Raw genomic sequence first — 17155 nt, 5'->3', positions numbered from 1 at the left:
GTAAGTAAACTGTTTCATTTGAAAAGTAAACACTACACTAAGTATCTCCGGACTTTCCTTACGTTGCCACTAACTCTGGCTATCCGCTAACAACTGACCTAGTCATAGTCTAAGCTCTGACACAACAGGGTGTACAACTTTGTGGAGGCCAAATTGCTCCTGAAACCCTTACCTACTGTGGGCTGCAGGCACACACTGTGGCTGGTTGCCAAAATCTGGTAAGAAATCATATTACTGAAATCCTATTTTGCTTGCTTTAGTAGATGGGGGGGGGTGGGGTGTTTTTCTGATTTGCCACAAAATTTCAGCAACATGTTAACTGTTGCAAGGCATTTAAAGCAAGGATTCAATTCTGTTTTCTCAGTGACTGCTAAATGTTGGCAACAACCAACTACAAGGCACTTAAAATAAGCAAAATGCTTGATTCAAGAGGGATTTTCCTGGATTGCTGCTGCAACCTGGCAGCATTGATCCGTCACACTGTTTTGCAGTTTTCAGGGCTGCCTTGGGTTGCACATGACCCTGTAGGCTGAAAGGCATGACACGTATTTCAACAACACGTTCAACTTTATCTCAAAACGTTGCAGTAGTCCTGCTGAGGTTTGCCTCCTAAATACTTCCTTCGAGGCAATTCTAATGTTGCTGGGAGAAGAACTGGTTTCCCTGCAGATATACAGACTGACATAATGGGGTTCAGCAAAGACTCCAATCCTATTCAGTCATTTGGAAATCACAATTACTTACCACAGGCAAGACGGGGGCACTTTAGCCTCCCTCTGTTTTGGTGTCACTGTTCTCTTACTCGTTCAGGAGATGCTGATTTTCCAGGGTCTCAACCCAAATGAAGAATAATTTAGGATAGCAGAAGCTCTTGTCTTCAGACTAATTTCCGTACATGTGCAGGAGCATACTGACACTAGAAACAGAAGGGGTAGGGCTATAGCACTCCTTTCTATCTGTGGCAACTAAATGTGATTTCCAAATGAGTGAAGAAAGCTATAGTAATAGTAATGGTAACAACAACAGTAACAAGAACAACAGCAACAACAACAATGTGCTGTCAAGTCAATTCTGACTTACGGCAACCCTTTTCTGTCTGGGTTTTCTAAACAGATAATACTCTGAAATGTTTTATCATTCCCTTCTTCTAGGGGTGCCCTGGGACTGTGCAGCCGGCCCAAGGCTACACAGGCTGGCTCTATTCCTAGGAGGCACAAGCAGGAATCAAACTCCCAACCTCTGGCTCCACAACCAGATACCTAAACCCCTGAGCAATCCAGCCACCCATAAAGAAAGCTATACAAAGAGTTATTTCTAACTAAGGCTAGTTGACTACTCATCCAGTTTCTCAATTACATTTTTACATGATATTATTCTACATATCTTCTGGCTACACAAAAATTCTCCACCTACAGCCTTTTGGGAGGTATTTGAAAAGAGACGTAGTTTTTCTAAAATATAATTTACAATTTGGCAAAGAAAAAGCACCCTGACTTCGTTAATTTTACTTCCTACCATTATGTTCTCTCATCTGGCTGAGATTCTTACACAGGTAACACTCTGTACTGTAGTAACACCTACAACTCCAAAATACTGTAGGCGTTGAAATATAAATACCTTGGACTTTACCAGAAGATCCACAACTGAAAGCCTGCTAAACACTGTGTTCCCAACTACCTAGAACTAAATAATTGTGCTCCTGGCTAACTGTAAAACCAGGCAATGAGAGCTGAGAAGAAAATAAGCTGGTTGAGGAGAAATAATACTAAGCATTGCAAATACTTACATGGCATTGCATGGTATATGCTTGGCCAGTATTGACCACTGTCTCTCTTCAGCCAGACACGAACAATTCTGGGGGGGGAAAGGGGGGGGAAGAAGCATGTTAAATATGTCCCATGAATGGCTTTTTTTTTTAAAAAAATGGATACAAGCTGCTGACAATGAAAATTTGGCCAAAGCAAGGAGTTTTGGAGATGTGTCAGTCATTACGAGCTAACCAAAAGAGCTTTAATGGTCCTAATGACACCCCCCTTCTGCTGAAAACTATAGAAAGGAAATGTTGAATCACACTTACATCATATAGAAATTAGCTAATTTGTGCAAGTCTAAATAGGCAACTCTAGCTGCAAGCCTTATCTTGCGATTAACTTATGGATTCCTTTATTCTTCAAGAAGGGCTGTTCATTTTTCCATTAATTCTTGATGTCCGGAGTCTGGTGCACAGAAAGAGGAGGCCTGAACTCTGGGTTTATTTTGGCTCTCTGGGGCCCCCAACATCTGTGAGGTCAGGACTCCATCAGCTTCCCAAGCTCCAACTGAGTGATGACAGCTTTGTTTCTATATCAGAAAGTCAAGCGCACTGGGCAAGCCGCCACTTGGAAACTCAGTTTGGTTTTTATGTTTGCTGTATTTAGTAAACACAAGTTAAAGAACACCATGCTGAATTTTATATGCTATATAAATATGGCAAACAATATTCCCATAGCTGAAAGTAGCTGAACTTAAATATTCTCCTGGGAGGTACAAATTAATAACGCACACTCAAAGTTCTATTTCAACAATTCAAAGGTTTATCTAGAAAAGTTAAGGTGCAACTACACTGGCAAGCCAAAGTAGAGCAATTCAGCTTTGCTGAGGCTTGATTCGCAGCCTATTTTAAGTTTCTCTTAGGATTAGGTGATCACGAAGAGACTGGATTGTTTCGGTGTGACTGTCCACACTAGCCACTCAATACAGCCCCCCCTTTCTTTATTCCCACTTTCTGCTAATCATCAGCATTCTTTTTACAGTTCCTTGTAAACCCAGTGGGCTGTTTAAAGTGTTGCATGGCATTAGGGGAAAGGGAGAGTTTTCTAAAGTACTCCATAACATACAAACACATCTATACAGTACTGCAGAACCATAGTAGTCTGCTATAGTTCATCAGAATTGTTTCTACTGATTTATCTCCCCCCCCCCCCCCTTTTTGGTCCGTGATACGATGATACAGCGCTAAACTCATATGATGATCAGCACCCTCCCTTCCATTCCTGGAAGGCTTTCAATCCTGTGGAGGGTTCCCACTCGGAGAAGAGAAGGCAAAGCCAGTGCCACTGATTTCCAATGCCTTTCCCCCAACCCTCCGGAGCTAGATTTTCAGGGGGTCCAAGGGACGTACGGGTGGAGGCTACCTCCCTACTCCCATAGGTCAGAGAGTCCTATGGACTGGACTCTTACTGCAATGCTTCTGCCACTGAAAGGAAACTTACGTGCCATGCTCAAGTCTCTAAATTTACAAGGAGTTTTATTTCATAAGGATTTAACTTGGAAAAAATAGTTTTTCGACCCCAAGCCACTGTTCAATTTTTTTCAGTAGCCATTCAATTAACTGCAGCGAAGAGGAAAAATAACAACAAAGGGGTACTAGTTGGCTAGTATCAACCACTTATTGGCTTTTCCTGTCCTTCAGTGGCCGCCATCATGCCATTCATGTAACAGCATGAAGAACTGAGAGTCCAGTGCTTCCTTGTTTTCCTCTTGGTTCCCCCACTTTGTTCGTATGTGTGCATTTTGATGGCAAGCCTATTTGCAAGCCCTGTTTCTTAGTTTCTGCACAGCACTTTGGAAGCTTTAATAAGATGGCCGTGGGAGACACTCACCCACAAGGACACCTTGTTGCGCATACACAATTCAAAACAAAAGCTTCTGCAAACCCTTAACATCTTTTTTGGATCCGAAAGCAGCAGCAGATCTGAGATGCCAAGTTTTATTCCTGTGCACAATGAAGCCGGCTAACAAACTTGCAATGAGCATTAACAGTCAGTCTGCTTGTAAATTATTTATTTTTAAAACAAAAAACCATTGTTGTTGGCTTTCCAGTGAATTCTTCATGTCCTAGGTCAACTGTAATCCGGTACGCATAAAATATCTAGTAAACAAAACTCAAAAAGAAACAGCACCCTTAATTTTACATGTCATAGAAATACAGTAATTGCACGATACAAAGCAGGAACAGAAGAGCACTTTGCTCTTTGTTATGGTTCAATGGAGCTCCGCTCAGAATTGGCTGCATTTGGTATTGAGTGCCCGTTTCTTTGCCCGCCACTTTACATTCATTAAAATAAATAAATAAACCTGCTTCCTTTAGATTCTGTGTAAGGATGACAAAGAAAGAGGCCACAACCCGAAAAGCCAGTTTCAAGAAAATGCATTAGGCTGAAGGAAAAATACTGTTTAAATGCCTGAGAAAGTCTACCTCTCAAGAAAATCCCTATAAGAATCCACTAAGCTTTCTGGCCTAACCATGCCACAGGGAAAATAGAAAAAAAGGAAAAAGAAAAGATACTGAACAACAGTTTTATGCAAGTTATTTGCTCTTTATTCTCTCTCACACACGTACACAAGTGTCACTACCACTCTGAGGTATTTCTTGCATGAGCTCTACAGAATTCATTTATATCTTATATTTTTCATGTCCATGGTAAACACAAACATACACACACATTTGCCTTGAGACACATCTTGTATATCAAAAAATTGGGGCTTGCATGTTTTTTGATTTAATACTTTATACTTCTGGCCTAACTGATACTTTATGCAGGAGTTCACATTTCTTACACCGATTGTGTGAGCTTCGAATTATAATTTTGAAAGTGCAATCCATTATCGTCATCATCATTAATTAGTTAAGTTTAGAAGCTCCCTCCTTCCACATTACTAAGAGGGCAATGGAAAGTCAGTCCCATCATTCCTGAGGCATCTTTTCACTACTGATCAGACATCAGACTCTTCTCTCCTACTGCTCTTCCTCAGCCTAAACACATATTTCAGGGCAACTTTTTTTTGATCCCAGAGAGCTGTTTATCTGCTCCTTTGGGGCTTCTGCCCCACCATCAATACAAAACGGGGAAGCCAGCATGTGTCAGATCCATGAGGATTAATTAACTAAATATTTGATTCAAGACTGAAGGTTCTTTTGACAGAAGGACACCACTGAATAAAATCTGGACTGGCACCAAATCAATAATTTCTTTGTTTCCTTTCAACTCACTTATATGTACATGATTTAGTCAAAATATTGTTTTGGCCACCTTATAATCTATTTCATACCTACATGTTCTTTTCCCCCTTAAAAGAACTCAGAGAAACCAATAAGACCTAAATACTAACGTAGAGGTGACTGATTTTAGGAAGTTAGTTACGTATCTGATTGCATTTTTCCTTTTATTTTATTTTTGGCTTGTAAGGAAACTTCAGTTTTTTAAGTTTGCAAAAAAAAAAGTGAAAGCAAGTGATGGGATACAGCACACTGTATTTTATTCTAGTGTTGCTACTCGAATAATTTTAAAGTCTTTTATTACTATTATTTCCTATTTAATATTTCCTAATTCCTATATATTATACTAATATGACACCATCTGAACTGAAACTCACTGCAAACTACCAAACTATTACGTATATGCAAGTCTGCTATAAGTCAAGAAACGAAGTAGACAGCTGCTAATCTACCCTAAATACTTCCCTAAAATGCCTAAAATGTATAGTTGATAACATAAAGCAGAAACCTAATCAAGCAACTTTAATCTCCCCCGACAGATGTTAGATAATTAGTCTGAAACAAGTACAACTGAGCCCAAATATCCTATTTGTATGATTCACCAACTCCACACCCTTCCTTTGTTGGTACATCTTTATTTTCCACTCTGATTAAATCCAGTCTCCTCCCCTTTCAACCCATATCAGATATTATGAAATAGCATTTGCGTGATTGTTTGACTGATTTGTATCCCATTTTTTCTGGGAGTCAATGTGGCTCACAGCAAAATTAAAATAGTTACAGATATAAATACTGTACTGGTAAAAAATATACAGAAGATTGATATATTGAAACAGAATTAAACAAGCTATAACCCAAAATGTAATTGTTGTGAATTAAAGAGCAATTTAAAACATAACATTAAAAAAAACAGCATCAACTTTCCAAGCTTCTAGCAATGCACAGGTCATCAGAATTCACATATTAGAAAGATGGAAATTATTCCTAAGTACCCCTCCTACAATAGCTTAAGTCAGCAGCTTGAATTCCTGCCAGTCACTGCAAGAGCTTTCACAGAAGAGTTCAAGAGCTAATGTTTTATTCACAGATGCATAGGCTATCTGTAAATGGAAACCTTGATATGACACCACAAACTGTAGCTTGATGTCCTGGATCTTACTCTGCTCCAGATAGTCAACATGAAAGCTCCTCTTTACCGCAGACAGAACCAGCAATATCTAGACAAAGTTTCATTTTAGCCATGGCCCAGCAGTGGAAAGAAAGCTTTGGTCGTTCCATGAACTGTTTAGTTAAACATCAGTAAGTCTCTTAAAGCATTATAGCAACATAATTCTCCAGCAATCTACCTGTTCTCTAGTTGTAACATTCTCACAACTTTTAGCAAGGAACATTACAATATAGAAGACATGTCTTACTATTCTGGCTGGCTAGGTATAACCCTTGCAGTTCAAAGCTTCAGACTTTGGTACATCGTAAATTAGTAGACTGTAGTGTAAGTAATGCCCTCATAACTACTTCCCCTTATACCAGAATTGAGGGAACTTCGGCCCTCCAGATATTTTGGACTTCAAATCCCAGAAACTGCAGCAAGCACGGCCAGCATGAGAGTTGTCTTGCAAAAAAAAAAAAAAAAAAAGTCTGGCAGATGAAAGGTTTCTCAACCCTTTCACCACCCCCTGTACTCAAGTAATTCTGTACGCCATGTGTAACAGAAGAGTTGGGTCTACAGTTTGGTACAAGATGAAATCTGGGTTGTATGTGGAGGGAACAGGAATTGCAAAAATTGTAAACAGAGAATATTGTGCACACTGTTGTCATAAAATAAAAAGTACGGGGAGAGTACACGCAAACTGGCATAAATGAGGTGATTAGCATGCACAATAACAAAAAGCCTTTGTCCTATTTCGAGCTAAGGGAGATCAAGACTGGAACCTCTTGACATTCAGCTGTTTCCCTTTGGAAGCGGTCTTTGAGGTTTCAAAGTAGCAGACGGTATTTGGCTTAGACAGTCTTTTCTCCACTGTACGCGTGTTAATCTGCTAATCTTTGCTTGGATGTACTTTGTCAGCCACAGGTGACCTTTCAATATCTCCCAATAGCTACCGTTAAGGTCTGCAGTTGTCAACGCAGAAGGACTCCCCTTACATCAGGATTGTTACATGAATCTTAATCACTACTGTCAAAACCATCACTCTATTGGAACTTCTACATTTCCATCACACTTCACATTCTTGCCCTCTCACTTGTGTGTGTGTGTGTGTGTGTGTGTGTGTGTGTGTGTGTGTGTGTGTGTGTGTGTGTGTGTGTGTGTGTGTGTGTGTGTGCGCGCGCACCTAGTGAAACTATTCCTCATGCATCTGAAGGATGGGGCTACAGTCAATGACAGTTCACGTTAAATCAAACTCGTTAAGCCTCTGAGATGTCACGGGACTCTTGTTTGTTTTCTATCACACAACATTCAGGATAATACAATGGTGATATTAAAAACATACTTGATCTTGATATAATTGCTACTTTAAAAGATTCTGAAGAGATAAACAGAAGGCGCAAGTACTCCCCTATTTTGTTTTTGTACATCTGATATATTTTTGTCTCAACTCTCTATGCAGGATATCTCTTTTCCTCTTCCACTGCTAAGGAATTTACATCTGGTTCAAATCTGCACCTTCCCTAAAATGAATGGCAGGCAGCATGGGAAGTACAAACCAGCATCCCATACCCTGGAGCAGTGGTTCCCAACCTTGGGTAACCCAGGTATTCTCGGACTGCAATTCCCAGAAGCCTTCGCCACCAGCTGTGCTGGCCAGTTGCTAGCAGCTGCAATACAAGAACACCTGGGTTACCCAAGGTAGGGAACCACTGCCCTGGAAGGTACAGGCACAATGGCCCCTGGGATATTCTATTTGACTCTTGCCAGCCTAAATAAATAAATAAATAAATAAATAAATAAATAAATAAATAAATAAATAAATAAATAAATAAATAAATAAATAAATAAATAAATAAATAAATAAATAAATAAATGAATGAATGAATGAATGCATGAATGCATGAATGAATGAATGAATGAATAAATAAATAAATAAATAAATAAATAAATAAATGAATAAACAAGCAAATCTTCCAGGTTGTTTTCACCCACCTTTCCTAAACAAGGAGAGAGTTAAGCTGCTAGAGATCCCTTGCAATGCTTCAATCAGCACTGCTCAAATTCTGCTTTACCTGTTTCCACTTATTTTGATTATTTCATTTATTGTTTATTGTGTATTTTTTATTATGTATTGTGTTTGTTTAATTTTTCTGTTAACTGCCCAGAGTACTGTAGTGTCCTGCACTAATTGGGCAGTATAAAATTTGAAGGAATAAAAAAAATTACTCTGTATTAACATATTTGTCAGATAAAGAAGCTTGAGTGAAATTTGGAAACATTTTGCCCACCATGGCCTGCTTCATATGCCTCTACATCCACTCAATCCTTTTTAATTTTCCAATTGACATTTCCAAGTTCAACTGCCAGCCCCTCCATTCCCCCCCCCCAACAATACAATGCGGCATTTTCATCTCAGCATTTAGCTAACAATGAAACCTGCTACGCAAGTTATAACATAAATCTTCCTTTGAAGTTCGGACAACATGAATCACACACACAATGGGGCGAAAGTGGAGTACAGATGCAAAACAGATAGCAACAATAGTAAAGCAAGACTTTCTGTAACCTTGCAACTTTACTCAGCAACCAAAAGGCTGTGTGTGAACAACATAAACGTGCAAACTATTGTAGTATGGAGAGGGTATGGGTGCAAACTCCAACAGTATCCAATACCATGCAAGAAACATTTGTCTTTTTAAGCACTTAGGGACTGCAAGAGACACGGATCTAGACTTCACTAAGGACTGAGTTGCTCCAGGGAACTGAAACCAGGATGGGCAGAACATCCAGGTGGCCTTCTAGGCTGAAAATTTAAAAAGAGAACAAAAACAGTCTTCAAAGAAACCATAGCAGTAGGGCTAGTTATCACCCCCAGAGGCGATCATGTGTCTCGCTTAAAACCATTCAGTGGAACTTGTTCTAAGAGGAAAAGGCCAAGAGGTTTAAAAGAATTACTACCAACACCACATCCCTTTAAGCAAGATCAGAGTAAATGCTGTCATAAGTGAAGTATGTCACAGCGGTTGTAGCCCTGAAAAAAAGTACAGGCATTAAAATTCTTTAGAATTGTGGTATGTGACATCTCCTGAATACAGAAGCTCTGAGGGCTTTTCTTCACAATCCTATCCATATGAAACCGGATCGCACAGCTAATGTTCACACGGTGCAGGTGAAATCCATCAGACAGGATGGGGACTGGTGTACAGCCCACACTGCTCTAAACTTGAGGGGAGAGTAATTTCTGTATGGTCAGGAACGCACATGATACACACATGTATATTTTCATTCATCCTCAGGGGCTTTTTAACAATATTGTTCTGCTCTAGGTTACCTAAGTAGAAGTTAGGTACACTGAGAACAGCCCGAGCAGCAGAATGATTTAATGAACCAAAGCTCAGACTAATCCAGGGCCAGACAAGGAAAATTTTAGAAGGCAAGATAGAGCTTACAAGGAAGGTTACACGAAAACTGCAAACGCTTGGCTTGGGGTTTTTTGTTTTTTTTTTTACATAAGAGGGACGAATTTTACACAACACTAGAAAGGTTCCACAATCTGTAGCTATTATCAGACCTTGTTTTAAAGCCAAAAGCACAGATCAGTGCTTGCCTTCACAAACAGTACTGATTTCAAGTGTTCCAGTGTAAAGTGCTATACATAACAGTTGAAAACATAAAATGCATCTAATGCTGAGGCCAGGATTCGGTGCAAATCCTTGTGGCCTGTGCAGACTTTACTGTTGCCAATGCTTCAGAGATAACATGATTAAGCTCATGGGTCGAGAACAGCATTTAATATTTTCATGTGGAGTCGGAAACCGGAAGGGATTTCTCTGATGTTCCCTCTTAGGCTTCCCCCCCCCCCCGCCCAAAAAAAATCACATTGGAAAAAATGGCTGTAGAGCAAAAGAAACAATTTTTTCAAAGACCCAAAGAGGAACATACATTTTTGTGTCTGAAAGATGGCCCAGACAAGCTGACTGATGAGAAAAACATGCAGTAGGCTAACCAGTCTCTAACAGACTTCTTCAGACTCAAAGCCTAGAAACATTTTCATTTTGGACTACAACTCTGAGAATGCTCCACATTTGGGAACTAGGGTGCAGAGAATAACATTTCCTATATCTGCTTCAGATGCAGAGCATAGTCCGGTGGCACAGAAAAGATTCTCACCTAAGCCTTGAGATTCCTACAGGGTTGCCCGTACAGCATTCCTAAACTGAAAAATGAAATTATACTGTACCTCCAAAAATTTAAATGTATCACTTCCAAATTCTCTGAGAGAGTGACTAGGGAGAGGGGGGGGGGAAACAAACTTTACAATTATCCTACCCCTCGCCCCCCAGAATAAAGTCTGTTATTAAGATTCTGTAGAACTATGGTCTGCGATGTCTTCTGTTCTCATAACCACATGTGCCAGCAGCAGTCACAGGATAAAGTAATCCTGCACCCTGTGAAACCACTAGAGAACCTAAAACTACAGAAGGATTTCCATTTGAAGCATCATTTTTCAAGCACTGGTGAGATTTACTCAAAGTAGGGGCAGGCACATTGTCTTCGTGGCCCCAGCTGCTCCCAAACCCCCTTTTGTTCTGGGAAAAAGCTGAACTGCTACTCCTAGAAGCCTCTAGGATTAATATTCTCTCTGCCATCTAACACCATAAAAATCCACAATTTTTTCAAAACAGGACTTTTGACTCCCAGTTCTGATCCTTTCCTTTTTCCTTTCCTTTGACCATTCTGGGAGTTTGTGCACTACCTGGGATGCCCTGCTGGAAAATAATGAACTCTGGATCCACTGAAGCGCCCTTCTCCTTCTCTAAAGCAAAAGGCTGAAGAACATCTTCCCGTTCAGACATTGTTCACTACAATTCCACGGTACTTTGCCATCGATTGCACTGGATAAGGATTCTGGGAAATTCCAAGCCCCTAAAGAGCTACATATTCAGCCTTATTTAAGCCTTCTATGAAGTTTTACACTCTAAGCTTCAGAGACAAATGGAATTAGGCCTGTGGCGGGAGATGTTCCTTAGCATAAACATGGAGAAGCTAGGAAGTCAAGGTTGTCTATGGACTTCTGCCAGCCTTATCCTCACCCTAGCACTACAACCAAGATTCCCTTATTTCGAAACTGAGCAGCCAGCATTTACGGAGAGCAAGAGGGAGACAGAGGGGCACAGGCGTTCCAGAAACAATCCTGTAGAGGCTCCATAGCACTGCAGGCCCACAGCAAGACGCTGCCATCAAGGACTCACAAGAAATGTGGCCCACGAGCACTAGTCCCTGTAAGTAGGGACAAAAATCAGGCGCAGCATGGAGGAGTGGACCTTAAATTGCCACGCTGCTCATATTCAGTGGTCTTCCTTACCATTGCTCTCCCTTCTTCCACACACTCCCGATAGCTTCAGTGGATTTAAGAGGGTGGCCCTTGCAAAAGGAGAACTTGATTGGAAAGGGATATAACAAGTGTGTGGGAGGTGACAAGGCCACGTTTGTGCGTTCTACAGCATAAAAACCCAGACTTGCACTGAGCGACATTACTTGCCGATCGTAACACTAGGCAGTGATGCTTTTGCGGATTACGAAATTAATCTGAATTGTTTATTCAGACTTTCCACGAAGCTTTCTGAAGAGATGCCACTAACCTGCTAAACAGCCATTTTCTGCACCCGTAAGCATTCAGGAAATCAGCTGACCCTATGTGGCAATCTTCCATGCTGTCCAGCAACTCAGGCTCAAAAGGAAGCAATATTTATGTTTCAAAACAAAGAGACAATATTTTGAGACAGCATGAGGACTTTGACCTGAGCTTCGACACCTCGGTGCCTCTCACGTACAATGGATGAGTGATGTCACAGAGAATTCTGTTGCCACTATAAGCATCTTCCTGACAGGGAATATCGGATACAGGGATCTTGGAAAAATATATTGTTGGCTGAAATCCAGTAGTAAGTCACAATTAGAGAAGGCCCATTGAATCTGATGGCTCAACACCTACGCATGCTTCTTTAATTCAATGGATCTACTCCAGTTGCAACTTACTACTGGATTTCAGCCGCTTGTTTACTTGCTCTTGTTGTGTTTTGTGGCTTTAACGTGCCCAACTTGTAAAGTGACTTCTGGATTTCTGAGAAGAAAAAAAATGCCTGAACAAATGAATGCAATGCACTTTGAACTTTCTACATGAACTGAATTACAAATTTAAAATATTCCCCATTGTGGAAATTACTGGGACAAATAATGTTGGAACTGAAAAGCTGGAAGGGACCCTATGGATCACTGAGTCTATCCCCTCTCAAAAAGGCCCAGTGTGGAAGCGAATTCCCAGCCTCTGGCTCCACAGCTAGATGCCTAAATCACTGAGCTAATAACAATATGAAAAACTAAGAATACCGGATTGACAGATTAGAACAGTGAGGAGACAAGACTTTTAAGAACATGAATCAGACCATCTGACTCTTGAATAAAGCCCAAGATTGTTATTTCATTCAGGTGTATGTGCATACCGTATCCCCACAGACTCATTCACACTGCTGGAAGCATGCTTAGAAAGAAATGAAGTTGTAATTCATGTACTCTAAGATAGAACTTGGGTTACCATGGATCTAATACTTTGTGTTTATACTTAATGTTTACACTACAGCTCTGTTGACCATCTACACACCACTTAACATATTTTTGTCAATAGCAGCTACCAGACTCAAATCAAGGAACAGGGCAAGGTGGAAGTCCATGGCATTTGTGGAGGAATGTTCCTCGAGGTACTATTCTGCCTCAAGAATATTAAAGCAGGTGACACATTGGTGAAAAATCCTGTGCTGTTACTTTCAGAGATGAACTGACATAAATTAGAAAAACTTCGTAGACATCATCTGTTGCATAGAGCTGCACAATTCAGCATGTAACAGATAACACCCGTGAGGTTTCCTAACAATTCTAAAGAACAAATCTTTTGCATAACTGCTCAACAGGATTTCTGCCACTGAGTGCAAATTTTACTGAGAATATACACTGGACTGATTCAGACATAATACTAAATGAAAGTTCAGTATTGTGATGCAAAGTCTGGGTGCACAACTTACCCTAGTGCACTTTTAATTTAGCTGCAGATTCTCACACATCTAAACCTGACAAAACTGTAGGTAGTAGTAACAACTATAGCTAGTGGAAAGAAGACAATTTCAAACCACCATCTATGAAGCAGCTTCACAAACAGCATTGGTAATGTATTATTAAACCATCATACAAGCTCCAAGCTTCTACTTCGTAACACACTCTTTCATGCCAGCAGTTTTTTTCCACAATACAGTACTGGGTTACACAACTGTTTTTCAAATCCCATCATTGAGAAGATGCTTGAGGACTTGCAAATATGCCTTCCTGCTTTGTTCTTGTCTTACTGTCTTAAATGCCACCATGAGTCTGCAAGAAAGAACTATTATGTTATAGGTCCCAATCCAAACTGAATCCTTGTCCCAACAGGATTCTGTTAGAAGCAGTGGGATTTACTGATGACACCACTGGATCCCTCCTGAATTCTTATAAGCCATAGAGAATTTGTATTTGGACCAACCAGAAAACTAAAATCTGCAAGATCTCCTTCTTTTGAAAATCTGTTTAACTTTTATGCCATAGATATGATCTCACATTTAACAAAAATAGCTTTCCCCCACCCCCCCATGCTTAAAACAAAAAAGGCAGCAACTTCTACCACTCTGCTTGTAGGCTTCCCACTGTAGGAAACAGGATGTTCTCTGTAGGAAATTGGATGCTGACTAGACAGGCTTTCACTTTAATTTAATGCTATTGTATATGCAGGCTTTCACCGAGTCAGCCTCCCAAGTAGTGTACAATATAGAAGAAGCATTGGTATAATGTATCACAACAAGAGGCAGCAAATGAAACCACAAATACATGGGGACATTACATACAAACTTAATAACATCAAGGTAAACAGAAACATCTCAACCAGGTGTTTTAAAGCCTACTACATAAAATAAATGACCCCCTAGGGTGCATTGCACTATAGACACGTATATTCTTATTAGAAGGATATTCCTAGGTATCTGCAAATTAATGAAATAAGCTGTCCTGACCACTACATGGAAAAGTTTGTTGTTGTTGTTGTTGTTTAGCACATGCTTTGTCAGTGCTCTACTACTGCCCAATATCCAAGTACTGTATCTAATGTTGCTACTGGAGCAGCAACGGCAGTCCAATCCAGAGGTTAATTTTGAGTAATCTGTTTATTGTAACTCATTCCACCTTTCTTTTTCTAAAAAAAAATATGTACCAAACAAGGCCAGACACGAACACCACAGTGAACATAGTACACTAATGGGAAACAAGAAACAAGCTTAAGACAAATCTCCATGTTTTAATGGATATTTTTAAAAATTCTGCTTTCCAACATAGATGTACCTTGATTCAACCTTAAACCTTAAAGAGAGGTTTGCTACTACCAACCACCTTCCCACAGCACTGTTCTTCTAAGACACCACAAAGACCTGGTTGTTTATACCCAGTCCTTAGTGAAATCAATGTGATGTTTGCTTTTTAGCTGTACAGGTAACATTCAGCACTAGCACTACCGCTAGAAAATTACCATGTTTCCCCAAAAATAAGACAGGGTCTTATATTAAATTTTGCTCCAAAAACGCAGTAGGGCTTATTTTCAGGGTATGTTTTATTTTACAGTCATATCATCTTCTTCTGGTTGCTGCACAATGGTGGAGGGCGGGGTTTCACTTAACTGGGACTTTTTTGGGGGGTAGGGCTTATATTACAAGCATCCTGAAAAATCATACTAGGACTTATTTTCAGGTTAGGGCTTATTTTCAGGGAAACAGGGTACAAACTAAGAGTCCTCCTGGCACAAGACGGTTGTGAGTAACTAAAGAACTGCACTGGGAGAACGAGTGCACTCAAGGGGATTCTGGCAAATCTATTTTCCATTTAGAAACAAATTGTCTGCAACTATGTACAGAAAGTCATACACTTGATCCCCGTTTCTCAAAACAGGACACAGATATACACTGAGACCAATTCCATATGGAAAAGGAAGAAGGCCAAGATCATTGACCGAGGAGAAAAGGGAATATCACTGTCTAAGCAGCAGGTAGGAAACTGTACAGTATCCCTCGGCTGCTAACTCAGAGTGGGAGATTAGGAGCAAAGAAAGAATTAGTTCGGTCCACTTAATCTACTTACAGTATTTTTATTTAATCTCTCACTGGAATCTTTTCCCTTAAACCCTTCATATTACCTTTTTTTTAACTAAAATTTTCAAAGCCTTCAGCAAACCCAAATTAAGTTAAAGCAGGTTAGGCGGTCTCCAGAGGCCTTTGGTGGGGGGCACATCTACCAATTTCTGGACATTACAGGGGTGAACCTGTTCCTACCATCTGCCTTTCACTTTTTCCTCTTACAAACATTTAGGGTTTTTTCCTTACTGAAGGCCTCTAGCAGCCCAAGTTAAAAACATTAAAAAGAATGAGGTATTCAAGTATTAGGAGTATCTCAAAATACAGCAAAAGTGTTCCCTATGCCTTCTAGCTAGAGGGTACACAACTTCTGTTTTTTAAATTGGGGTTTGTAAAAGTGGCAGAGGATCACCTTTGGCCCTGAGGGAGTTGGCATGTGACCAATGTGTTGCATTTTGCCATGTTTGAAAGCAGATTTGCCCAGAATAGGGCAGTCAGATGGAGAACAAGGGCTGGTTACTGGGATCACAGAGCACCCCACCCCACCCCCGGCATCAGAACAGCTCCACTGATTGCCAGCCTGTTTCCGGGCACAATTCAAAATGCGGGTTTTAATTTATAAAGCCTTAAATGACTTGGATCTCAACTACCTGAAACCCTCTCTCTCCTCTTATGAGCCTCCCCGGGTTTGTGTATCAAGGGAGGCTTTTCTCACCACCCTCACAGGTACGTTTGGTGAGGACACGAGAGAGGGCCTTCTTCACCACTGCTCCCAAGCTGTGGAACTCCCTCCCTTGGGAAGTCCGGCTGGCCTCCTCTCTGCCTTCCTTCCACAAGCAGGAAAGATCTTTCTCTTCATGAAACTTCCTCTCTCAATGTTTAGCTGCTTAAGAGAGCTTCTTAAAAATGGGGCTCCTATATTATTGTTATTTTTAATGTCATTTTTAAACAATGGTTTAAAATTCTTTTATCCACTAGTTTTTAATTTGATATCTGTTTAATTTTTAAAAAATATTGCAATAATGTACTGTTTTAATAGCAATAACCTTTGAACTGCAGAGCTGGAAGGGACCCTATGGACCCTTGAGGTCAGCTGCTGTCAAGGAGTCATACTGGGGAATCAAACTCCCAACCTCTGGTTCTACAGTCAGAGACCTAAGCCACTGAGATATCCAACAGTCTTTGTAGTTTTTAATATTATTTTAATACTGTAAGCCACTTTGGGTCCTCCTGAGAAGAAAGACAGGGTATAAATAATTTAAATAAATAATGATATATAATACAAGTAAAGACGGGATATTTGCATTTGTAGATGAATACAAATATCCCGGACCCAGGTGGCAGGGATCCCCAGTCGCGCCTCCCAAAACCGACCCATCCATTTATGGATTGCGGCACAGCATGCGTGGCTGGCATCTTGTTGCGCCAATCTCAGACAAAGCCTCTGCTCTGCCTTCCTGCTCTTCTGGCCACTCAGCAGCTGAGAGGGGAGACTCATCATCCCGCCTCCTGGCTGGAGTGGCCAGAAGAGGAGGAAGCCGGAGCAGCACCACCCAGGCTTTGTTTGAGATTGGCACAAAGAGCAGGATGCCGGCCGCACGCACTGTACTACGGCCCGTAAGTGGATGGGTTGGTTCGGGGAGGTGGGGCTGGGGATCCTGGCCAGCGGGGCCTGGGATATTCGCATTCATCTACGAACATGAATATCCCATCTCTAAATATCATCTTAGACCTGCAGAGCTGGAAGGGTCCCTATGGATCATTATC

General features: G+C 40.7%; 1 protein-coding gene across 2 annotated transcripts in view; it reads right to left on the bottom strand.

Moving 5' to 3' along the window:
- Positions 1-17155, bottom strand: part of WDFY2 (WD repeat and FYVE domain containing 2) — a 44896-nt gene that overhangs the window by 22151 nt on the left and 5590 nt on the right. For both annotated transcript variants that reach the window (XM_020788002.3, XM_078378250.1), the window contains exon 2: positions 1787-1854. In XM_020788002.3, coding sequence (XP_020643661.1) covers positions 1787-1854 — 68 coding nt within the window. The remainder of the gene's footprint in view (positions 1-1786; positions 1855-17155) is intronic.

The sequence above is a fragment of the Pogona vitticeps genome, chromosome 1 (genome assembly GCF_051106095.1).
Source record: "Pogona vitticeps strain Pit_001003342236 chromosome 1, PviZW2.1, whole genome shotgun sequence".
Lineage (NCBI taxonomy): Eukaryota > Metazoa > Chordata > Lepidosauria > Squamata > Agamidae > Pogona > Pogona vitticeps.
This window is presented reverse-complemented; position numbering and strand designations above follow the sequence as displayed.